This window comes from Pezoporus wallicus, unplaced genomic scaffold, assembly GCF_028554395.1.
Source record: "Pezoporus wallicus isolate ANWC-B61680 ecotype Strahan unplaced genomic scaffold, APGP_CSIRO_Pwel_v1 contig_749, whole genome shotgun sequence".
Lineage (NCBI taxonomy): Eukaryota > Metazoa > Chordata > Aves > Psittaciformes > Psittacidae > Pezoporus > Pezoporus wallicus.
Window position 1 is genome coordinate 6448129 of NW_026641327.1, and position 25460 is coordinate 6473588.

A 25460-nucleotide genomic window follows, 5' to 3' on the forward strand; every position below is an offset into this window, starting at 1 on the left:
AACTTTCTGGCACCTAGATTCTTCTATTCCTTTTCCCCATTCGTGTTCAGCTCTTCCTAACTAAGATGAAGAAGAGCTAGCTCTTCTGACTTTTGTGGTTAAAATACATCTTCAGTTGAAAAGAGAGTGACCGTAGGAACAAAATCCTTTATTTGGAAGTATACACAGCTTTTTGCCTGATACACAGAGGATGCCTCAGATGACACACTCTCATCATCATTTGGCTGGCATTACTGTGAAGGTACCCAAGGAAATAAAAATAATCTTTAAGAAGGAGATACAACAAGAAAAGTGAGAAGAGGAGAGGAAGGAGTTAGCATTGATGGAGTTTATCCTCTAAGAAAGCTTCTGTTCAGAGTGTGCGTATTTGTGTGTACAAAAAAAAACCCAGAGTTAAAACCTCCGAAATCATTCTTTTAAAGGTAAGCAGTAGTCCAGGAAAGCAAAAATTAAAAACTTTGCGACAATATTCTCTGGTTTCATTTGTACTTCTGCTGTTAAACTGAAAACTGAGAAGTACTTCATATTTGAGAAAAGTTTTTTTTGAAGTGATGTAGCAGAATGAACCAATGACCTGAAGCCTATTATTCTTAAATCATGTCCCTGAGAACAAGCTTTCTATTAGTATCCTCCACCTTGCTGGAGCAGTTAAGACACGTGGCATGTTCTAAGGATTGCATCACCACTACTCTAACTGCATTTGGGACACTGCAGGTTGCTCATTACCCTATCGCAGAAGTAGAATACCGGACTAGTGCAGAACCACCCACACTGTTTATAAAGGGGAGATTTAGAATTGATAAGAGTCAAAGATATAGTCACTAAAAAAAAAAACCCACTAAGCCCAGGGTAAATTGTCTTATAATCAAAACTGGACTCAGAGGCTCCTGCTTAGTTAAAACTAAAAAATAATAAACCAAAACACTAGCATAAACACATGTCTTAAGATACAGGAAAATACACATTCACACCAAGGGTTTATGTGAAATACAAAAGAAAATAAAGCACAGCAGGATTACCAAAGAGTACATCATACACTTGTCAACAAAATCATTTTTCAGACACAGCCTGAATCTTGTAGGTATAAATGAAAGATTTCACCTACTAACATTATTCTAATGACTACACTCATCAACTCTTCCTAATACTTAGACTGCTTCTTAAAGGTTTTGTGGTTTCAAAACCAAACATCAATTGGGAAGTCATTAAAAGAGCATGATTTAAAATTTTAAGTGAATGAAACTCAATACAAGAACACTGAAAAACTGGTGAAAAATATATGGAACCCTGAAGACTCTCTTCTTAACTACTACTAGATTTTTTTATGAAAGCACAAGGAATTTTCTACCCTTGAGCAGCATTTATTTGGCACTTATGCTTCTTTTTTTTTCTTTTCTTAATATCTCATTCATTTCTTCCTCTGATTAGCTGCCAAGCGGTTTCAACCCCCAGATTTAAAATAGTTGCCTGGATGAGAATAGACAAACAAAAGAGAACCTCTGCATTCATTAAGATCACTCCTGAATAATACTGAAAAAGAAAACCACACTCTCCAACTCAGTTACAAATAAAATACCAGTTTGTAAGGAAAGAAACAATGCAGCATTACCAGCCACATCACCACAATGTTCATTACTTGCTTACACTCCGATCGCCCTGTTTCAAAGGGCATAGAGAGAAAATAACTAGAAACAAATGACTTTAGTAATAAATTTCTGGTCTATTTTCCTTGGCAGCAGATAGGCTCTAAATGGTAACAGCAAGGACCAGGTGATGCCATGAGAGGAAAAAAAAAATGAGACAGTTTGGGAAAGAGCAAGAGAGGATTGTGTCACTCAAAAGCAAAAGCAAAAAAAAATGCTCTTAACCATTTTCAGAACAAAGAAATAAGTAAATGAAAGGAATACAAAACTGGTTAAAAGTGAGCCTTAAATACAGTACATAATGGGCCAACAAAGCACCTTAATTACGAGTTCAAAGCATAGAGATCAAATGCAATTAAATACTTCTAGGAATAAGAAACCTAATTTCTTGTAAATTAGGTTCTAAATAAACCATGTATGTGTCAAGCATCAGTCATCCAATATCTATTATTTATATTGGTCCATTAGGGTGCTACTCAGGTATCATACAATGTTTTGGGTTGGAAGGGACTTTAAAGGTCATGCCTTCCCTCCAGTGTTTCAACAGCACCATACAGCTTGGTGTTGTTGCTCCTGGCCCCTTACATGCCTTGTCAGCCACTCTCATGCAGCTGCCAGCTCCTGGCAGGTCTTGGTGCTTCCCTGGGGTGTCCCCCATCTCAGGAAGTGCCCCCCTTCCTGGTATACCATTATCCCATGTTCCACTGTGGAAAGGGCCTGCACCCTAGCTGATTGCCTCAGCAATCACTCTAAACCACCTGGTATTAGCTACCGTAGATCGCTGCTGTAGTTATCAGTTCCTTCTATGCACAAAAGGACCACAATGTACCTATACATTGCTATAAGCATTACAGCTTATGCAAACCAATCCACTTGGGGCCCTTGTTTTCAGTGCTTGCTCCCAACATTTTTTAAAAACATTTGAATGGCTACAATAAAACACAAATAGCAGTTTTGATAGGCAACATGGGTCAAACTCACTGAGACTGAACATGTTTTCTGCAGTACTTGAATAATTCAACTTACAGGTGTCTAGCTTGTCAATTCCAAATGGATTTGCCTGCAGAAAAGATGACAAGAGCATTCACAGACACCTGCAAGACCAAACATACATGGCACCTTTATGTACCTAAATGTTATGCCAACTTTAAGCAAATAGCTTTGTGTACATATTCTAGTCCCCTGTCCAGCAGTTGCAACAACTTCCTTGTGGTTATAGATCACTTTGACAATCCACCTTACAACAAATGGTTGTGTTTCCTTGCAATGCAACTGGGCACTGAGATGTCAAAAAAGGAGGAGGTGGTCAGAAGTGTCTGATGCAGACTTGTCACCAAAGCCAAAGCATTATGGAAGAACTAACCTTTAGATATTTGAAGAATAGTGAGGAAGGAAAAGACTTTGTGGACATCTTTTGAAGACTAAGCCGATAAAATCATTTTAGAAATCGTTATGGTTATTGGTTATGGCTCTTAGGAGCTGGCCTATTCCCAAATTAATTGGTGTAACATTTTGTACCATCGATAAGCCTTGATAACCATTTGGCTAAGCACAAGTGCTCCTCACAACCGTCTGTAGCAGTGTAATTTGGAATACCCCGTCACACACACATATGCCCTGAAGCTGTATGGTCTAGCTGGTCAGGTATTTTCCAGAAGATGCAGGAACACCATACTTTCACCTCACAAAAGTAGGGACTTGCTGACACTGTGATGGAAGACTTCTTTGGGAAAACAAACAAAAAAGCTGCAATAAACACATTGATTTATGGTTTTGAGTTGAATGAGAAGGTGGATGTGGTTTATTAAGGGAACGCAACTGCATGTAAGGAGACACTTTTATTACTAAAAGTTGAAAGAGTTTGAAGGTTTTCACATGGAGAAACATGCCCAATACTTGCATTTTGGAACAAAGCTAGGAGTAAATTTAAAACAGTGGGAAGAATCACACTTCCCACAGCAGAATCAACCTTAAGGTGGTTAACCCGCAGACACACAGCAAGCTTTTGGCACATTCAGAAACAGTGAATGTTTGCCAAAGCCTCAGATCAGCATTTGTCACAAGCTCATCCCTCCTCTCCAAACATAGCCTTTTGGTACTTGCTGCATTCTCAAAAATCTAGAAACAAAAGTATATGCTTTCTTTTGACACAAGAATTAACTGTAGACCACCTTATGCTAGAAAAAAACGTGTTAACCAATAACAATTAATAAAAAAGGTTTCCCTTCCACCAAGTCCCTTTAATCTCATTAAAAAGCATCTAGTTCAAGTAAAATGTAAAACTCTCCTGTCTGATAAAAACAACATGTATTTTGAGCAACTGTTAGGAAGGGGAGAGACAGGTATGATTCTCATTTTCTTCATTTCCTCTATCATCATGATACTTTCTCTTCACTGACTTAAACAAAACTGTAGCACAGCCCTAAAACACAGAAGCAAGTAACAACACATTCAAGAAAAAGAATAGCCAATAATCTTTCTAGTATCAACTTGACTATGAATTACAGCAAGAACAAATTTATTTTCAGTATGAGCTCAACCACTTTTATACCACAATAATATAATTGAGCTTTACCTCAGAACTGTAGCTGTTCATCCTTCCAGTTTCGTTCATTACAGGCAAACATCTCACATAGCTCACAGACTGCAGCGAGAGCTAGCTACAATTAAAAACTGAAATACGAAGCACAAAGCTTTGTTTTATTCATGATACTTTTGTTTGCTAATTAATTTGAAAGCAATTCTGACAGTAGGATGAGTAGCCTGGCTTGGTTAAGCTGCGATCTTATACTACGTAGTAAAAAGGTAGAGGCAATACATATTATAACAAGAAAAAAAACGGGCACAAAGCCAATTGCAGTTTGCAAAGCATCAAGGTCTTCAGTGCCATTCTAACCTCACATGTATACACCAGTATAACTTTATCAGCTCCATAGGGATGGTGTCATCTTCTCCAACAGCATTTCAGTGAAATAAGAAACAGGTCCTTTCAATGTGCAAGAAGACCCAAACTTCTTCTTTCTTTTTTACAGAGCCATAGAATTGTTAAGGTTGGAAAAGACCTTTAATAGAGTGCGACCATTAACCTAGCACTGCCAAGTCTAGCACTGAACCATGTCTCAAAAGTGCCATAACTTTTAAATACCTCCAGGGATAGGGACTTAATCACTGCCCTGGGTGGCTTGTTCCAATGCCTCACAAGCTTTTTGGCAGAGAAATTGTTCCTAATAGCCAGCCTAAAGCTCCCCTGGCACAACTCATCCTATTGGTTGTTACGTGGGAGAAGAGATTGGTGCCCACATAGCTATAGAGGGCAATAGGTCTCCACTCAGCCTCCTTTCCTCCAGACTAAAACAATCCCAGTTCCCTCAGCCTTTCCTCACAAGGCTTGTTCTCCAGACCCTTCGCCAGCCTTGTTGCCCTTCTTTGGACCTGTTCCAGCACCTCAGTGCCTCTCTTGTAGTGAAGAGCCCAGAACTGAACACAGGATTCGAGGTGCAGCCTCATCACTGCCGAGTACAGGGGGATGATCACTGCTCTGATCCTGCTGGCTATGCTACTTCTCATACAGGCCAGGATGCTGTTGGCCTTCTTGGCTGACTGGGCACAAGCTGGATCATGTTCAGCTCTGTCAACCAGCACCTCCAGGTCCCTTTACCCCCAGGCAGCTTTACAGCCACTCTTCCCCAAACCTGTATCATTGCATGGGGTTGTTGTGGCCCAAGTGCAAGATCCAGCACTTCCCCTTGTTGAATCTCATACACTGGCTTCAGCCCATCAATCCAGCCTGCCCAGATCCCTCTGTAGAGCTCTCCTATTGTCTAACTTGGTGTTGTCTGCAAACTTACAGATACCCTCATCCAGATCCTTCTTAAAGTTATTAAACAGAACTGGCCCCAACACTGAGCCCTGAGGAACACCGCTCATAATCAGCTACCAATTGAATTTAACTCCACTCACCATCACTCTTTCAGCTCAGCCATCAGCCAGTCTTTTCACAGTTGTTTTTTTTTCAGTGCTCAAACCATCCCCTGTTGATAAACTAGTCCTGCTCTATTTAAAAAGGCAGAGGAGGAAGGATTAAGTACTGGGGATGCATTCAAAAGGCAGTCCATGAAAGGAGTTTTGAAATGCTCCACAGGCACTTAGCTGTTGTAGTTGGTTAGTGCATGGCCATGGCAACCCTGGGCACGCAGGGCCATCCCTGTGTCTGTGAAGACCCACACTTCTCCTGTCTCTAGTCTCCCCAGACGACCTTTCACTTCCCAGAGCAAAAAATAAACTTCAGAAAAAGGCAAGAGGCAACATTCAAGCCCATCTTGGCAGTAGTCCAAAGCAAAAAAAAAAAAAAAAAACACAAACAAAACACAAGCCAACAACAAAGACCCACAGATTGGAAAATTGCTGACAACCTAAGTAGTAGGAAGTTTCTGATGATCCAAAAGCCATTGTGAAGCCCAATTGAAAACAGCAGCTATGATTGTTCGGCCAGGCAAGGAATAGCTGACTCAATCATCCTAAAACAGGAGAGGAATGTACCTCTTTGTCATGCATGAAGAAGGTTCAAAGTAAGAAACTAAAAATACACTTTTCTGCTAAAACAGATACCAGAAAGCATTTTCTCTGTAAAGAGCAACTACACATTCAAGAAGACATTCTTATTCTTTCTTCCTTTTTTGAAAATGATACTTTAATTTCTACAGCAGTGATATTTCAGGTTGAGGTTTTGGTGTCTTTTTTTTCCCCAAGGCATTTCATTGCTCTTTGGTGGTTGAGCAATCATCCTGCTAGCTTTTATGTTTCGATACATGCTTCAAGCATTTTTCAGGTTATTTGGTTTGAGACACAGAAATAAGCCCCAGATGTTTCACTGAGGTTTTCCACCAGGAAATTCAGGGCCCTTCCAGATGTCTCATATCTAATAGTCCAAACTTACTTTTTATACATGACAGCTATGAATATTTTCTTTCCAACAAGTTGCTTACGGGATTATTATAAATGCATCCATAAAATGTAGGCGCACGCTGCACCAGGTGGATTTAGGATAATTTAAAATCTAGCAGCAATTAAGTCTTCCTAGTTCTTGCACCTTTGAAGTATTTTACAGATCCTCTATCCTTGCTTGGCACACTACAGCAAATTTGAAAGAATGAATATAATTTAAGAAAATGAGCAATCTGTATTTGTAATTACATGAAGTAGGTTTCCATTTCTATGAGCCTTGTAAATTACTATTTTGAGTGCACAGTCTTGCTGCAGCTTTAATGATGTGAAGACCTATAAAATATCTTTTACCTAGTAAGATGCAGAACCTTTGATAGTTAGGATTTTTCAGCATCCAGCGTGTCACATCTCTCCTTGCTTTCCTTAATCAATAGGTAACTTTCCAATGTCTTGTAGGCAATAACTGCTTCCTCTCTCTCCCAGCAGCACAAGGACTAACTACCTTTGCTAGCATTGTCTCTGTACCACGATTATCAGCCATCTTCCCTTTTAAACTGTGTACTATGTTAACACGATCCAAGTAAGATATCAGCAAGTGTTCCTGACATTCAGGCCTTAGAGCTCCTACTTCTATTTCAGATGAGAGGATAGGCTCACATACCCATCTAAGAAAAGAACATTACCTCTCTTTGCAGCTTTGTCTTTGTTTCCTCAGAGAGAGGCACAAGAATTCTAAACAAGCAATGCTGGAAAGAAAAATTAATATCCCATGATTTTTCTTACGTAAAATGTCAGTTGCCATCTTGGGCATCACTGTACAAGACTGAGTTTGCACCTGGGATTATTTAACATAATCTTGCCTGATTATTCTGGCAGCAATACCTCCTCTCCTCATAGACAGACAGGCATAATTCTCAAAGAAGATCCCGGGATTCCACATGGCCATCTGTAGGGACACAGATTCTGTGCACACAGATTTCTCAGACTGCCAAAAAAATACATCATGAAATAACAAGCAGGAAAAGATGAAGGTCCTGATTTGTAGGGAGCAAACAAAATAGTTAAGTGTACTCCCTCACTGGTATGAGAGTCAGATCTCATCATAATCATGGTTATACACTGACTTCTCATGCTCACCATGAGCCCAGCTCTTCCACAATTCTGCAGGCACAGTCACCTTCAATACCTCCTGTGTCTCAGAGAGAAGTAGGAAACTGGCATCTTGGCTTACAAGGATTTACTTAAAGCACATAATTCTGCTTAGCTCTGAAGGCAGTTTACTCTCAATCAGCCATTTTCCCTGAACAAATTCAGAGACGATAATCTTTAACAGAACTACATCTTCAAAAAAAAAAAAAAGAAAAAAAAGCCAACAAAACAAAACTTGACTAATTGTAAGAAGTCATATCTTTGGCTACATTAGCAAAAAAAAAAAAAAATATTTCAAACCCCCTTGATTTTATGTTTACTGGGCCACAAAACACTTAGTACAAGAATAAAATCTATTTTTCTTTTGTTCTCTTCTTTTCCAGTTAGACATAATGTTTATGATATGAAACTGCACTATGTTTATAGAAAGAAATTGCAGTGACAAGTAACTGCAAACCCTATGCACCAACGGAATAGTTAATACATTCAATTTGGTTGTCCTGACTGCCCTTCCAGAACCGTAGGAAAATATTGACGACTAGTGAATAAACACAGTCCTTCTTTAGAAGCAATTTATTAAATAATGAGGGTGGGGGTAACGAACAGCCTATAGTATAGATCTGCAGTCAATTTCTACTATACTTTGCAATTGTTATATATGTGGCAACTTTGTCCTTACACTGGAGGGAGTGCCTAACACAAAGTTGAGCACTGCACATTAAAACCAGCAATGCTGTGAGTACATGACAAACAGAAACCCTGAGAGTGAAGCATTCCTATTTAAGCTTATGTAGGATCTCTCCAGCTCAGCATTAGCCTCCCCCCATTAGCTTTGACAATGCTGGCCTTCCTGTCTGTAGTAGACCAGGGGAGCAAAAACCCTCCTACAGCGTGTCTGCAATCCTGGCCACTGCAGGCACTGGGCTCTAAGTTTCAGGATCTTGCTTGGTCTCTGCCTGCCTGACTCCCTCCTCCTAACCCTGCTATACTCAATCTATAAAGAGACCTGACAGCAAAGTGAAGGAGACAGCCCACAAGAGCAGGGTGTAAGGCTGCATCAAGCTAAATAACACTGACCTGTTTGGGTGGTTTTTTTTCATTTCAGCAAACTTTCTCCATTGCCTTGAGATTTTGTTTAAGCATCTGATGTGGTCTCCAGTGACCTCCTGTCAGTTCTCGCAGAAGAGAAAGGCCAGGCTGTGCCACAACCAGCAAAACCTCTGGCTCCTACAGCATCAGTGGATTCAAAATTTCAACCTTTGAGCATATGTAGTAATGCTTTTTCATCCCGAAAGTATTGAGATGGTCTCCATTTTAAAGACACTTGTGCACCTTAACGGCCCTGGGAGCTGTGGCGGGGAGCAGGGCTCCCTGCTAAGCAAAGACAGCTATACAAGCAAGCATGACAGAAAGAGCTCTTGGTCACTCAGTTCGATAAGATACTAAACCAGAAGAAAGCTGGCATAGCTTTAGGACACAGAGGATCACATTGCAGAAAGGCATATAAGAGAACCTCAGCATATAAATAAAAACATAGACATCAAGGGCATCCCTGCTTTCCTCCTGCTACAGCCTTGGTTGGAATTCAGCATCAGGTGACACAAGTCACACTTGAGAACAGTGGCACATTTAGCACAAAACATTCAAGAGATTCTTTTCCCCAGTCATATAGCTTTTTGGTGTACTAAGATCATCTTCCAACAAGCAGAATTAAGTAATTCAATAATTTCTATTCCTGAAGGGTCAGCCCTGATTGCTAAACAACAGTGTCATGATGCTAAGAGAAGCGGTCAGGAAAAGTGTCAGGATGCTAAGAGATTGGAATTCATTACTGTTGTTACTATATTCATTACTGTCTGTAGTTAAACTTTTTGCTGAAAGTTTCTCAGAGGCTGGTTCAAAGGATAACACTTACTTCAGGGAAGCTGGAAAGCCTTCATATATCTTATTGCAAGCAACAGACATAATTCTTTAACCTTATTTTCCCTTACAGAAGCTTGAAGAATCTTAAGGCAGCAAAATAATTCTCCTGCCCCCAAATGATAAAATAAGAGAGTAAGTACAGACCTTTCTTCTCCTGGACAAGAACAAAACAAGGTGCCAATAAAAACTTGCTCATCAGCTTAGCACTTTGTTTTGTATGGCTTTAGGAGACCACGCTAAGGGCACAATACAACACTCAAAGGAAAGCTGCATAAACAGAATGTTAACTCCAAGGTCTGCCAGCAGCAATACCAGCTTTTAAACTTCATGCCAGTTTTGCCACAAGGATACATTCAGATGAAGAGCTTCCCCTGGAATCCCAGGCACCGCTCTCTGCCCACCCACCTGCTCCTGCTCCCAGAGAGCTAAGGGTCCATGCTCCAAAACCTCTCGTGTTTCTGGGAAAAAGGAATGGCTATTGTCCAAGAGCTAAGATGAGAAAGACAATATTTACTGCACATTTCCCATCCTGCCACAAATGTACATGAGCGTCCAAGGGCAAGGTAAGCTTTGTTTGCATTACAAGGGATTGGTTTGGCTTTTCCTTTCGCACTACTGCGGTAGCCTTATCCTTCTGCATATAGAGGGACTTCAGAGTCTTCACCCAAACAAAGGCTCTTCACTCAATGACCTCAAAAAATTACAGGTCAGCTTTGTCTTACCCAGTGCAAGCATCTCTGCAACTAACAGTACATATTTCCCAATTGTAACTAATGGATATGGGCAGAAGCACACAAGGCTTTCAATATTGGATTGTAATATACAGCTTAAATGTAATTTCATTAGTAGCTTATCTTTTTGTTAGCACTGCAGGTTACAGCTACACCCTTTTTGTAGATGGCCCTCCAGAAATTGCTTCTGAGAATCACAAAATCACAATATTACTATTTCCAAGTTTTAAATAAATGCTTTTCTTGGAAAAATGTGGCCTTCCTCTAGACTATTTTTCTTACACTGTTACCTGCAGTGGAAGAAATGAGTAGGCCCCGGTTACATGAGACAGTTGCCCCATGCATAAAATACATCCATCACCATGGTTTCATCCATCAAGAGTAACAAAGTGATTATCATCAATGGCCAAAATCTGCCTCCTTGAGGAGGCTCACAGCAACCTGCAAACCACCATCACTGTAAACTGATCTTATACCTCCTGCTACAGTGCAGTCTTCAACGCTGAAAAAGAGCAAGAGAAAGGGTAGGAAGGAGAGATGCAACAAACATTCTTTGCTACACAGGCCTTTGTAGTTGCCTAAACACCTCGACATGATTGTATAAACATTCTGTGGCCAGGGATTTGCACTCCTCTCTCCTTTCTCCACAACAAAAGCAAACTAAACACTGTAGTTAGCTTCAATAATATCTGATTAAGTAAACAGGTTTTTTCCCTTTCCATTAAGGCAGCTCATAAAGGCTGGCACTAATATGAGCACCATTCAGGTCATTGCTCGGTGGTGACAGCTTTACAGTCAAGCCAGAACAGGTTCCAACATAACAGCAAATATGAGAGTCAAATTCCCTGGTAGGACAGTCACAAGATTGTAACAACTATGCTATTACAGGCGATGGTAAGAACAAGTCATGCCAAATCACTCATATACTTCTCCAAGCAGCTAATTACAATTTCTAACAATGAATCCTATCAGTATTTAACAGAGATACCCAAAAATAAACAAGGGTTTCAGTTTGCTGGAACAGATCCCCATGCAAAATATCTGTTCACAGAGTTACAACTGACAAAATGCAGTCTACAGGAGATACCAAATTTGGCTAACAACCTGCTCATGATTGTGTCCTTGTCTGTGGTCCAGGAAAACTTTACAGACCTTCCCTCTTTTTTTCTCCTCACATACAACCACCCCAACTCCATAAGCCTTTGGTTCTCTCAGAAATCTGCCTTTGGGAATAACTCAAACCATAGGAATTTTTAGTAGCCACACGGAAACGCAGCATGAGATCAGTCAAACTGCCAATTGTTAAAAAGTAACATGCAGGCATGACTCCAATATTGACCTCCTGTGACTCACTCACAGAGCACAATTCAGTCTTACAACTGAAGGCTTATTTAGAAGCCTTCTTGTCCAAGCCTTACTTGGGCAAGTACCCAACATGAGAAAACAAAAGGTAGGTATAAAAAAAAAAAAAACAAACAAACAAACAACTTGTTTTGAAAACACTATTTTGATTGCATCTACATATACACACATTGGTCCAAGCAATTGTTTGTAGTTTATTTTCCCCTTCCCTGATTTTGACATCTAAGAGATGTTAACGTTTTAACAGAGACAGAGCACCTGGCAGCCTGCATCACACGCTGATTCCTTCAGAAGAATTCACTAAGGAAGAAGTTGGGTTTTTTCATTTTAATATTTCTTCAAACCATATTTTATGAGTTGGTGCTTAATTATGTCAGACATTTAGATTACTGTTTTTATTCCAGGAAATCTAATTTGGTGGATGAAGAACATGAGCGCATAATTTTAATCAATCTCCTTGAGACTTCTTAAAATAACACTAGCTGATGACTACTAGCAAGATAACAAGCTATTCTCCCCTTGTCAGCTGCATATATCTTTCTGAAATATTTGCTGGAATATCAGTGACAAACCGTAACAACATGAAGGAAGTAAATATAGCTGAACTTGCACTTCACTGAAAAATACCTCTAATCTGCTTTTTGTCACTCAAATCACACCTAGCCGTAATGATTTCCAAATGCTGCGGTCTATTACCAATGGCTTTCCCACAGAAGCAACATCAATCTAAAGAATGGGTTTAAGGCAAGGGCGTTCTTTCAGCAGCCTACCAGAACTATCGAAGAACAATATAGTGAGCCACTTATTTGAGGTATATATACTAGCCAACTTCATCAAGTTCAGAAAATACCTTATACAAGCATAAAATCCTAGAAATCACTGGCCAGCATTCTGCATATTGCCTTTGTCAAATATTAATTAAGACATATTACCGACAAACTGCCAAAGCAGAGCACAACTGATAGCATACAGTATGTCTGAATAAACCCTATTTTTAGCCTGCAACTCAATCAGCACTCTTACAATGGCTAGGATTAAAGCCCAAGACAGCCACATTGCTGTATATAGGCCAATGCAATTACATGTTGAAACATGCTGAGAGAACATGACGGTAAACTTGGGTCAACACTGGGAGGAGCAGCACTGGACAGTTGTTCTGTGCTACATGACGTCTTTACAGGCAGAATGTACACTCATATCTCACCTGTCTTGACTGTCCACAAAGGAAAACATTAAAAACCAAATAAAATAAAGTTTTATTCCAATTCCTACCGATATGATTTAGTGCTTATGAAAGACAGACAACGTTTCCGCAACCTTGAAAATCAATATCCTTTTACGTTCATGGGCAGCTGTCTAGATGACTTAGCTTTTTCAACACTAAAGCAGCCCACTTCAATCCTGCCTTGAAAATGCTGCCTGTGAGGAGACAACTTAGTCCTTACTCTATGTGCTCCTGAACTTCTGTCCTGAGGTAAGTTACAAGACCTGTTTTGAAACAGCACTTGCAAGGATGTTTTTAAATACCTGTACTTCATAACACACAAAATAAATAAACAGATAAATAAAATTTCTTCAAGCCATGAAGTTTCTATACATTCAAGGGTAAACACTTTACTTACAAATGTAAGCTCTAGCTATCTTCTTAATCTTCAGGAGTCATACTTTCCCCTGCAACCAAGGACCTATAGGGCCTAATGTTTTAATACCATCTAAACAAAAGAAAGTGGCATCACAATGGGATGGCTCATCCTCTAGGATATATCTGAATGAGATATCAAACAGCAATGACTTTCATAAATTAAAACTGAAGCTGAATCCTAATCAATGATGTGAGGAAGAGTAATGCTGTGCTTCATTACCAGGTTCCCAGCACCATTAATATTTTTATATACAGCTTCTGAAATCTAGCCTAAACAGTATTCTCTTCCTCTTCATCTTTGTACATGCAAACATTAGGCAACGCCTCCTTCAGTGATCCCTTGACAAGAGATAAAGACTACAAGGAGCATGTACATGTTCTGAAGACTTTCATGGTCAACACATGTATCAATTAAGGCACATCTAATGAGCAAGGAAAGAATATCTGCATCTTGAGATAATTCCCTCCATCATCACAAGCTTCCAGATTTCAAGCTGGTGGTCATTTCTCCGAAGAGACTTTCTTGAGTGCTGATCACTTCTCTTCAGCAAGTGAAATAAAAGCACAAGAAAAACTGAACTCTGAAAACCTGAATAGTAAGTTCAGAAACTCAAAGATATGTACATACCCTAGGCTTAACATAAATTCACATTCATAACTGGTGGCTTTTTTTATCCACATTTCAAAACCAAGCAAAAAGAGTCCATCAGAAAGACAAAAAGCCTAAAAGCATAATTCAGTGACATCTGAACTGACAGAAGAAGCCTAAGTCTCAGAAACTATACTCCTTTATCTTCTAAAAGATCAGGATTTTTTCTACAACTTCTCCCACAGCATTCAGCTTCATCAGTAAAAGGGCTCTTTTTCCTTCCTAAGCCAGGATTCAGTCTAGAAAGTTTCTTAACTACAGTAACTTCCACATAAGGCAGAAGCCCAGTAAACCCAAACATACAGCAGCTGAAACAAAACTGCAGACAAGTTAACACTGTAATTAGGCTTAAAAAAAAAACAAAAAAAAAACCAAAAAAAACAACAGCTGAACTCAGCATCTAAACAAGGCCATGTTACCATCTACAAGGAAGTAGGATAACTCTAAACACACTACTTTCAATAATTCAAGCTCACTTCCCAAAAATATGCAAAGGGGACATAAACAAGCAAACATAACAAGTACTGCAATATAAAACGAAGACTGCATAAGACAGGTAGGGAATGCTTGAGTCGCTGGCAAACAAAAAAATGGATACTAAATTCAGAAGAGCTGCATTTCTTTCTGCCTTGTACAGCCACAAGACAAAAACATCCCATCTATTATAATCCAACCAGAACAAAAAAATTCACAGTAAAATCAGAGTCCTTCAGCTGTGACTGCAATGATCATTGCAATGCATTAATCATTTAGAATATTAACACAGGCTAAACCAGTCATGTCTGTCTGAAATAAAATGCCATGTTCAACTTATACCCAGCTTTTCCACTTGTGAATAAAGCCTGCCAACCTTACTTGTGACCACTGGAGAGTTACAGGCCTCCTGCAATTGTAATTGAAGCTTGAATCAACTAGTAGTACAATACAGAGCACTTGCAAGAAAGATGAAAACAAGCAAGAATCACATCTACAGATTGAAACGCACAAACAGTGTAAATTGCCCTAGCAGTAGCTTTTCTTTGTCAGGCACATAGTTTTTCAAATCACATTAGTTTCTTGTAATGATACCTAAAGGAAGAATTTCAATGAAGTGTCCCTCATGAGGGAAAATATCTGAAATATAAAAGGCGCTAATCTTAGGACCCACACACTTCCATAACCAGACACATAAGTCACCAGCTTACCTCCCTTCCTTGGCACCTGCCACTCACCACTATCAGACTTCTCAGCCCTGGCACCCTTTCGAAAGTGACCAGAAAAAAAAAAAAAAAACAAACACCAAAACATACAGAAAATCCCACAAATTAACATACATTTGATAGGCATCAGCCACAGAGATCCTCACTAACTGTAAGACAGGGCAGCACAAATTTCAGGAAACTTCCTTTCCAAAGGCCACAAGAAATAACACCATTTTCTTTCTCCTCCTTATTGGTCTCCAGGTGCTCATCACCTTTAATTGTCAGGCTCTGCAGACTGCTGCACCTATCAGGTGCAAACAGGTATCCTTAATTCCCTGCCTGGCAAACCTGGGTGGGTCTCCCCCACCAGAGACAGGAAGACCTCCCACAAAGAGGACTCCAGATTTCTACAAGCCAACTCCCTCACAATGCTAAAGATGAAGAGGAAAAAAAAAAAAAAATCCCTCCTTCATGGAGCCAAAGGTCACGCTCCAGGAACAGCTGCTGCAGTATGGTAATAAACAGAGAATAGATATGCGGTTCTTTCAATTTCTCCACTTCCCCAAAAATGCCAAGTGTTTCCGAGTACTAGGAGTCTATTTATGTCTACCCCACAGCTAGAATCGGGTCGTCACTGGTGCTTTGGACAAAATTCAGAACTTCTGTTCTGTTCCACTCTGACAAGAAACAGGCGCAAGTCCCCATTTGGCATTTCACTAGCACAGATGATATTACTGTTGAACTGCTGATCGCATGCCCTGTGATTACACTCTTTCCTTGCAAACCTTGCTGTGAATTGTCCTTGTAATAATGAAGTAAGGAAACAGGATGTGTTTTTTCAGCTAGCCTTACCTTGCGTATGAGGCTTGGATGAACAGCCTAGCTACCACAGGTACTCCCTTTCCCAACCCCAAATCAAGCCAGGCGGGTCACAACAAACACGCTGAGCAGCCCCACCAAAGTGGGGCCAGGAACTTAAGCTTCTCCTTGCTAGTCGATACATAACTTAATACAAAACACCGGCACATCAAGAAAGTATTGAGTACTTATGACCTGTCACCATTAAAAACCCGTGTTAGAACACCGACGTATACTTAAACTAGAAAAATTAAAAAGCACCATTAACTTGACCTAATACATTGCAGTATTGCTTCTCCTTGTGGGTAACACAGCCATCAGAAACAGCTGGACACAATCCCCCCAGGCAGCTCACCAGCAGCTCAGGCAATCACTTTACCACTGAAACCGTTACATGTGGCTGCAATGGTGTATTTAAAATTATAAACAAAATACTTATTTTCTCAATTTAACAAAGGTTGATGGGTGCATTATTAGATGTAGGCATATTGCTTCAAATAACAGCACTGCGATGTCTCGCATTTTTATTTTTTAACTATTATCAATGTTACCTACCTTTTTAACTGGCATAGTCTGTAGTTTCTAAAAGCAGAAGAAAGATGAGGGCATGACTTTCTTTGCTAAATAGGGAAATACAAGCTATCTGCAAGCACATTTTATGCCAATATAATCATCCATGCTATGTACAAGAGGAAAACTGTGTTGCTTTATCTGTATCAATAAATACAAACAAGCAATACAACTGGTTTGCCTACACAAAGCACACAAGATGCAGCTTAGTATTTTTGTGACTGATGGCCATAACGTTTCAAACTACACACACGCCCACACTACTGCATATAATCACACACCTGACTTGACTTTGTACAACTTGTTTATTTATGGAGCTTTTTCTCATCTTCCTAATATCAAGAGTTTAACTGTCAGTAAACACAAGGCAAAACTGTCCAAGTCTCCTGTTCCTGTTTAAGGCAAGTATACACACTTTGCCTTAAAAACTGCTCTAGAACTATGACTAATACAAAATGAAGCTGCTTTTCTAGAAAAAAACAACCAACTGCTTTAGAACTATGACTATAAGGAGATGAAGCTGATTTTCCTGTCACCCCACTCTTTCCTGTTCAGCCTCTTGAGCACTACCACATAAAATGATGACCAATATGACCAAAAAATTAATAATATCATGTTGCCCTTCTTTAGCAAATAGTCACTTGGCATCCAGGATCAAAATCAGCAATTTTCCAGACCTCTGTAATTCAAATAAATATCCTACTCACAAAATGGATAGAGGATCAACTTAGAAGTATGACTACAGGAGTCAAGGAGTCATAGTGAAAGTAAAAGGTCTACCTTTTTCTTTAAGCATTCTTAAAATGCTGGGAATAACAGAATGACTTTTTTTTTTTTTTTTTAATGTATATGTGTTAAGCTGCTGACGTGTGGAAAGTGAACTTTCAAGCCTCACTCACCTTTACTTCAATAGTTTCATATGCCAGATGTTTGCAGGTGTTTCTAGGTAGCTGGGCCTACTAGAAAGCTCACTGCTACTTTTGTCCCAACTTGTTCCTCTGCTAAAAATATGTAACAACATTCCTTGCTGTCTTATTAATAACTGTAATACAATATAAAGTTAATATTAATGTAATGCAATCCAGGTGGTGTGGAAAGTGATGACAGAGGTATAGTAGCTGGCACTCTTTCCTGTGAGCCAGTAATAAAGTAGTATCTTAGCACAGGGGCACAGCCTACTGAAACACCGCTTACCAAAGAACGTGTATAGCCCCAGCCCAGACCACTCAGGGTCACTGAAAAATACATGATACTTTCAGACTAGAGGTACCAACCTGTCCTGGCAGAATTATGGCCTACAAAGAGGACTGAAAAGCAAAGTAGCACCACAGGTGCTATGATGGATGAGTGACTTACAGCCCTACTGCCTTGCATACAGTTGCACAAAGGATGTAGTATTCTTCCTCAAAACCCACTGAGTGAGATCAAACAGAAAGAAAAGGAACTCTTACTTAAACCCTAATGACTGGTAAGATAAGATGGCTGGGCAAGCACTGGAAACAGAAAACTCTTCTTGAAAGTTTTTAGAACTTCTGTTCTCATTTTGGACAACACACGAACAAAAGGAAATTGCAACATGCCAGTTTCCCCGTCTTTTTCTGACGATTCCTCCACCAACGTACAGAATGAAACAGTTTTCATCTCTTGCTAACTGAAACCATTAGCAACCTTCATACAACAATTTTGAAAGGATTGAAAGAAAGGAGGTATCTACAACTGGTTTTGAAAGAAAACATCCAAATTTTTAACTGTAAGCACAAGACCTGGGGTACAATAACAGGAAGGTCTAACTTCTTCCTGTTCATCTCCTTTGTTTGATACAAAACCTCCAGTAAACACATGGCGATGCAAGTTTTCAGAGGCTCCATCTGACCAATCTGTGATTTCAATTCAGCAGCACCTAGAGAATTACCAGCACACTCACTCCCACAGTTCTTTACACAGAGCTCCATGAAGACTCTTGAGCTATGAGCAGCCAAATTGAGAGACCTGTGAGTGACAAGTGTCAAATTCAGGAATTAGTTCTCCGGGATAGGTCTGCCCCCCTGCTTTTACAGTACAGCTTTTAAGCCTGCATCAAGCAACCGAACTGAACTATAACCTGTCCAAACTATAACTTGCCCAAACTACAGCTTGTCAGAAGAGCCTTGTGAGAACTTCAAAGACCTCTGACATTAAACTGCCAGAGATAAAGCCCAGCATTTGACAGTTACTTTGTATCTGGTGTACAGGTATCTCTGCTCCTTTGATGGCCCACACCACAGAAGACAATAAGCTGCTGGAGATTGGAACACTTTTCACAGCTGTGCTTTTGGGCAGGTGTTTATACTCCCCCAGGAGAGTGTGTTTCACACAAGACTCCTATGTAGTTTGTGCTTTCCAGTCAGAAGACAGAGCTGGGTCCTACTCCCCTGCCCTTCCCTAGAAAGTTCAAGCACACAAGGCCACTACAGCACAAATCTCTTGAAGCCTGGGCTTTTGTCGGCCGCAGAAATACAAGATCCAGAACACTTCAGAAACCTGCTGGAAATAACCATTGTGTTAAATCTCCTCTTCTCTTGAAGGATAAAAAATGGCCAATGTCCACCTGCCTCAGGGAGAATTTGAAAGCCCTAGGCATCTTAATAGCCTTCAACTGAAATATTCCCCAGTCCTCAGCAACAACACTTTCAGAAGACATAAGCCAATTTCCCCTATCTGTGGCTTCATTTTCCCTGGGACAGTGAAGGTATTCCAGTTTCCATTTTCTGTTCTTCAGCTCCCATGAAGAGCATAATGACTAAAAGATGCTCTCTTCAGAAAACAGCTGCTCTATTTACCACTACCTCCAGAAGGATCAGGAAATAAACCATCCTCTCTTCTGCGTAGCTTCTGTGCACCAAGGCATTTAGTAATGCCACTGTGCTTCAAGGAAACTCAGGGAAAAGGAGCCAGTTGGTACATTTGCTGTTCTCAGAAAACCTGAGGTTGATGCCAGTATATAGCCTGGCACTGAGTTCAATGCCAGAACTGAGCTCCATGCGAGGACATGACCCCATGGCACAGCCTCTGGTACCAGTTTTCATCACACCATGCCCAGAGTCAGCCCTGGCTTTAATCTAGGGCTAAATCACAGCAGCTGAACATGGAAATCTGTATGGTTTCTCTATGAATGAAACTCCCAGATCCCTCTAGTTCTCATTGCATTTATTTGCTTGTATCACTGTTTCTTGAATGACACTTTTCCTAATTACAAATTCTTGGAAGAGATTTAAGCACGGAAGTTGTCTTCAGTTTTTTCAGAGGGAACAGGAGGTCAAAACAACTATTCTTATCGCACTGTATCTTCCCTTTCCATCATGACCACCAGTATACCGTATACACTGTGAGATTTTTTTGTTGTTTTCCATTATTACACAAAGTATTTCAATTACATTTTCTCAATAAATTAGACAGTGTGATTTCCCATATTATTGCAAATGTGTATGTCTTACAGAACTGCCCCAACACTGAACAGTACTGTAGGATGTGAAAACATAGTATGACAACATACTCAGCATGCTGTAATTAGATGAATAAGTTACAATGAAGATGATCTCTAAAAAAAGCATACCACTTGACATTGACCATATATATATATATATATATCTCCACTCTCCTGAATGACCCTGTGTCAGCAAGTCATAAGTATCAAGTAACTCAAAGCAATTCAAAACCAACAAACCCAATGTACCAAATTAGATTCAAATCACATTATTGGCACTGGGCCTGAGCCACAAATTTAGATCCAGTTCTGAATTTTCCCAAGGTTCACAGAAATAGGCAAAAGGGACATCTGAATTCAGAGTCCAGACTAGATCCAGTTTTTGTTCATACAACAAACAGTAAGAGAGCCCTAAAATCCTCAGAAACAAAGCAGTAAAGACTAAATCCAAAATGGTACATTGGGCAGTCAGATCAATAAAAGCAACTAGCAGAAGTTCTACAATGTGGATGAGTTACTCAGCAAGAATTTGTAGATGTGGCTAAAAATCTCATAACAGAATTTATGGTACTTCATTGCATCAACAACTAAGATGGCATTGCACCATCTAGCACCGAGGAACCTGAACCCATGGGGGATATCCAAGGTAAACATTTCCCACAGCAGTGCCACGGGGAAATGGGGCTCAGTTCAGCCTGCGGGCATGCCACACACACAAAACAGAAGTGAGTGCAACCCAGGATACAGCAAGCTGCTCCATCCAGATACAGAGGTAACAAAAGATGTGTGCACAGAGAGAAGTCGGGGGGGGGGGGGGGGGGGGGCAAGATGAGGAGGAGGAAGTTGCAATTAGTCAACTAATTCCAAATGAAAAGAGGATTGAAGACACCTTTCTTGTCAGTTTTCTCTGTCAACTGGTTTAGGTGCTCCACCTCATCCAAATGCTTGCTGCACTCAGGGCAGTAAAGCCAAGCCCATCCTGGCCAGTGTTCATGGAACTTGATCACCTAACAAACCCAACATATGAAATCAACAGTTGTACTTCAAGAGAACTGGGCTAAATGAATGGTGCCCTTTGCAGTCAAGCTATAACATTTGTTGGTTACAAAATAAACTATCAACAACATACAGCAACAGGTCAGGATGTCAAAGCATTTTTCTTTTGAGTTTTAAATGTTTTCCTTAATAATTGTTTATAATATTTAACTTACAATGACTTGCAATGCACAAGTTATTTTAACTACAAAAATACCATTATCACTACAAATTTCAACTGGGTAATGGTGAAATCTGACACCCACTGAAGTGAGCTGGTACTAACTTCACTCTCTCAAGTACATCCCACAGCAGTACATTGTCTATGAGATGTACAAACCAGTGATTTGAAAGCAGCAAGTTGGCAGCACTGTTCAGAGAATAAGTGAGTGTTCATCCCAGTCAAAAGATGATAACTTAAAAACTGATGAAAGAAAACTAGCACTGATCATTTGAACTCACTGGCAGAAAGGCCACAAGATTTCAGGAATGATTCAGACATCAGCATTACTATGTATTTGAGCTATAAACTCTTAAACCTACTCCAAGATATTTTGCTTTAGACACCATCAAGATACTAAATGAAACATCAATCCATTAGCTCACTAATTTTCAAAGTAATTAAACAATGAAGACCCAAATGTGTCAACATGAACTGACACCTGAATTTCAACCTATGCTCTGCTTTGACGGCCGCATTCCTCTGAGATCACAAAGTTTGTCCTGATCTCTGGGAGAAATGGAGCAAAATCTTCTATAGACCAGGTGAATACAGTCTTGAGGAAAAGCTACAGAAAGAATATCCCCACCTCCAAAAAAGAAAATGGAAAAAGCCTGTGCTTAAAAAGCAACACAATTAATTAGCTCTACAAAATCACATACACAAAGATGTAATGCCAAACACAGAAAGCAACTGCAAGTGCACACAAAGAACTAAGCTTTCAATGTAACTAGTAAAGGTAAACAAGTCTAATCAAGGTTTTCTTTTTTTTTTTTTCCTCTCCTTTTTAGAAGGCCAAGAGGCCAACCAAGGCACCCTGGAAGAGGCCCTGGTTCTGCAAACACAAAGGTAACTGTAACCATATAAGCAGATTCCAATGAGCCTGTCCACATCATTACAACTGCAGAAACAAAACGCTTGCAGGAATCAGAACCTCAGATTAAGTCACTGGGCCAGGACTCTTGCCTTTAGCAGAGTAGCTATCTTTCAAGAGCCAGGTTTACAGCACCTCTAGATAATCAGGCCATCTTTCAACCAAAGTCTGCAAGCCCAGTTTCCAAACAATCAAACTTGATAAACACACTGCACACTGAAACACAGGGCAGGAGTTAAACACATAGAAGTGGCCATGGATTGTAGGTGGTTCCTAAGACACTAAAGGGGGAAAGGAAGGGGATAAGGGTAGTAGGGGGTGGTTCGGTATTAAAAGCAAATTAAACACAAAGCACAGTGTAATACCCTTGAAAATCAGGCTGAATTAACTGTAAATCCAGATTTTAAACTATCTCTTTATTTACATCATTAGGTGTCGGAATCCTTCCTGCCCTTCTTTTAATTAGCTCTGACTCCAAAAAAAAATAGCCTCCCTTGAAAACAATGGGACCAGTCTCTGAATTGGGGACAACTGAGCACATGAAAACAGAATTGACCCAGCACACCAAGAGCTTCCAAAGGTTTTGCGCGCCAGGCAGAGCTCTGTTCGCTGGATGCTGTATCCTTGGCAACTATTATGCAAGAAACCCTTCTACAAATGCAAAACTTCTGTCTGCTCCAAGAGCTTTTCTCTGAAATACTTTTATGGGGGTTTGGATATCCTTAAATCTAAGGGCACACACAGCTCTTTGTCATCTTCCCGCAAGCTCCCAAGAGCAAGATAGAATACAACAAATGATGTCAAGAGAGTATTTTCTTCCCACTTCATCAGACAGCAAATAAAAGTTTTACAACTTTAACTTTGTTTTCTTCTGGGAAGAAAAAATAAGTGGACATTTTCCCTTTTTTCTTTGGTGCACTCTGCAGAACTAATGTGCAGATGCAAGATAATAATGAAAGGACACTATTATTATGTCAATCAATGGCACTGCTTTCAAAACTGAAAATTCAAGGATCATGCCCGGGTGCCTGACTTCAAGGGCAGAACTGCAGATGCCAGCACATGTATTAGAAGAAGTATGCAAGAAGAGATAGTCAAGATTCGTCAAAGGCCATGGCAGTAACATGCTGCAGTTCTTGGCAGGAGGCACTAGTAGCACCAATTGTTTCAAGGGCAGCAGACACGCTGCTGTTTTTACCAAAGCCCTAGCTGTAGCTGCGGAGCTCATTAAACCTCACCACAGCAGAGATCGGATCCTGCCTGCGCACCCGTGCTCCTCACATCTCGGCTGTCCTCAAACAACACGTTATTCCTGAGTATCCCCAGATATTCAGACATCGCTACCGAGGGACACTCATGTAGCATTCAATACCCAAGGAGGGCTTTGGTTTGGTGAGCCTTCTTTTCTCCTGAGGAAAACCGTACAGCAGCTACAGCTAACCAGAGGTGGTAGCTGCCCCTGAAGGAGTTTGGGAACGCAGGAGCGCAGCGGTGGGAGCCCGCCCGGCGACCCCCCGGGACTTAGGAGAATACTTATACTGCCGGACCGCGCGATAGCGCCGGTGGGGCAGAGGCCAGTGGGACACGGGGACCGGCAGGGCAGCCCCTCTGCCGGGAGCCCTTCCCGCGCAGCCCCATCGGGCTGCGAGCCCCGGCTGCCTCCGCGCAAGGTCCGAGGCCGTTCTCACCGCCACCGGGCTCCGGCGACTAAGCCGCTGCCCTTCGCTCGATGCCCCCCACACACACCCCCTTCTCTCCCCTCCCGCGGTACCTTCTGCGGGGCGCGGAGGAGGCGGTGCACCCCGGCCAGCTGTGTGGCGAGCGGGATGTCCTCCCGGAACGTGTACAGCGGAGGCCGGGTGGGCTCGGGGAAGTTGGTGCTATTGAAGGGGTCTGTGTCATCCAGCAGCTGCACCCGGCACACCAGCGTGGCCATGGCGCATCCATCCACCGCCGCGGCGGCGGCGCGGACGGCGGGACCGGCACCCCCAAGTCACCGACACCGAGGTGCTGCCCACCGCCGGCTGCAAGCGGCACTCGTTCCCTTCCAGCCGCAGCAGCAGCAGCAGCCTGGCTGGCCCGCCGGCCGGCAGCCTATCGGCTCCCGAGCGAGCGCCAGCCGCCTCACAGCCGCCGAACCTCGGGGAGGCGGCCCATAGCCCCCTTCCCCGCTGGGATCCAAGAGTGCGGGCACGCTTCAGGCCGAAGAAGGAGCAGGCGGTGCCGGAGCCGCTGGGCGCGGGCAGAACAGCGGCGACAGCAGCAGCAGCAGCAGCAACTCCTCCATGCCCAGCCGCTGCGCGCCGAGCGGGCAGCGGGACTGCCGCGGCAGGCACACGCACACCGGCAGCACCGGGCGGAGGCCGCCAGTGCCCCCTCCCGGCCACAGGCGGCGGCGCCGCCCCCAGGGGCGCCCAGGCGGCTCCCGTCTTCTCCCGGCCTGAGGAGACCTCCCATCACCGGACAGGAAGGATGATCCTCCCGGAATGCTCAGCAGGCCGGACCGTTAACCTCTCCTGCAGCGGCAGGGGAGTGGGAGGGAAGGAGCGTCCCCGCGCAGCGCCTCTCCCTTTCCCTCGGAGGGCTGAGATGTTCGCTTTAGGGCTGAATAACGGCTGCTGGGGGGAGAGGGGCTGCGGGGATCAGCGCACAGAGGGGATGCGCAGGGTCACGCCCCTCCTTTAGAAGTATGCTTGTACCTTGCTGTCACAGACACCTCAAGTGTCCTAAATCTTTAGTGTAATATTTACACAGTTTCAAAAAGCAGCTTAAAAAAAAAAATGTTGAGAAGCTGACGTGAAACCTGGGCATTCCATCAGGATTATTAGGTGGGTTGCTCTGTATTTGTACAAAACTCTCTTTGCCATTATGGTTGTATGAACCCAGAGTCCTTTTGGCTTCCCAGCACTTTGGGCCTAGATGGAATCTCTGCGCTGGGCAGGACACAACAGAAGCTGCCAGGTCTCACGCTCTGCTGTCCTTTTGCCTTAGGCCTGCTCTCTCCTCACAGGGGAAGATGTGGATGAAGGCACAGGGCAGGCACAGACCTCAGCATTGCACTGTCCGAGTTGAATATGCACTGTGCTGCCAGGTCTGCAACCCCACCCATGGGAATCAGGGGTGCACGTGCCCTAGGGCACCCTTAGAGGAGTGGGGTGTAGAAGAGGGACCATGAAATAAGTTACAGGTGAAATACAGAGAATGAAGGGTCTCACT

At 41.9% G+C, this 25460-nt stretch overlaps 1 protein-coding gene across 12 annotated transcripts in view; it reads right to left on the reverse strand.

Annotated features, from left to right (window-relative positions):
* Positions 1 to 24508, reverse strand: part of FHOD3 (formin homology 2 domain containing 3) — a 373066-nt gene extending 348558 nt beyond the window's left edge. For all 12 annotated transcript variants that reach the window (XM_057423039.1, XM_057423037.1, XM_057423036.1 and 9 more), the window contains exon 1: positions 24016 to 24508. In XM_057423039.1, the coding sequence (XP_057279022.1) occupies positions 24016 to 24180 (165 nt within the window). In that variant the 5' untranslated portion in view covers positions 24181 to 24508. The remainder of the gene's footprint in view (positions 1 to 24015) is intronic.
* Between the last annotated feature and the right edge of the window lie 952 nt (positions 24509 to 25460).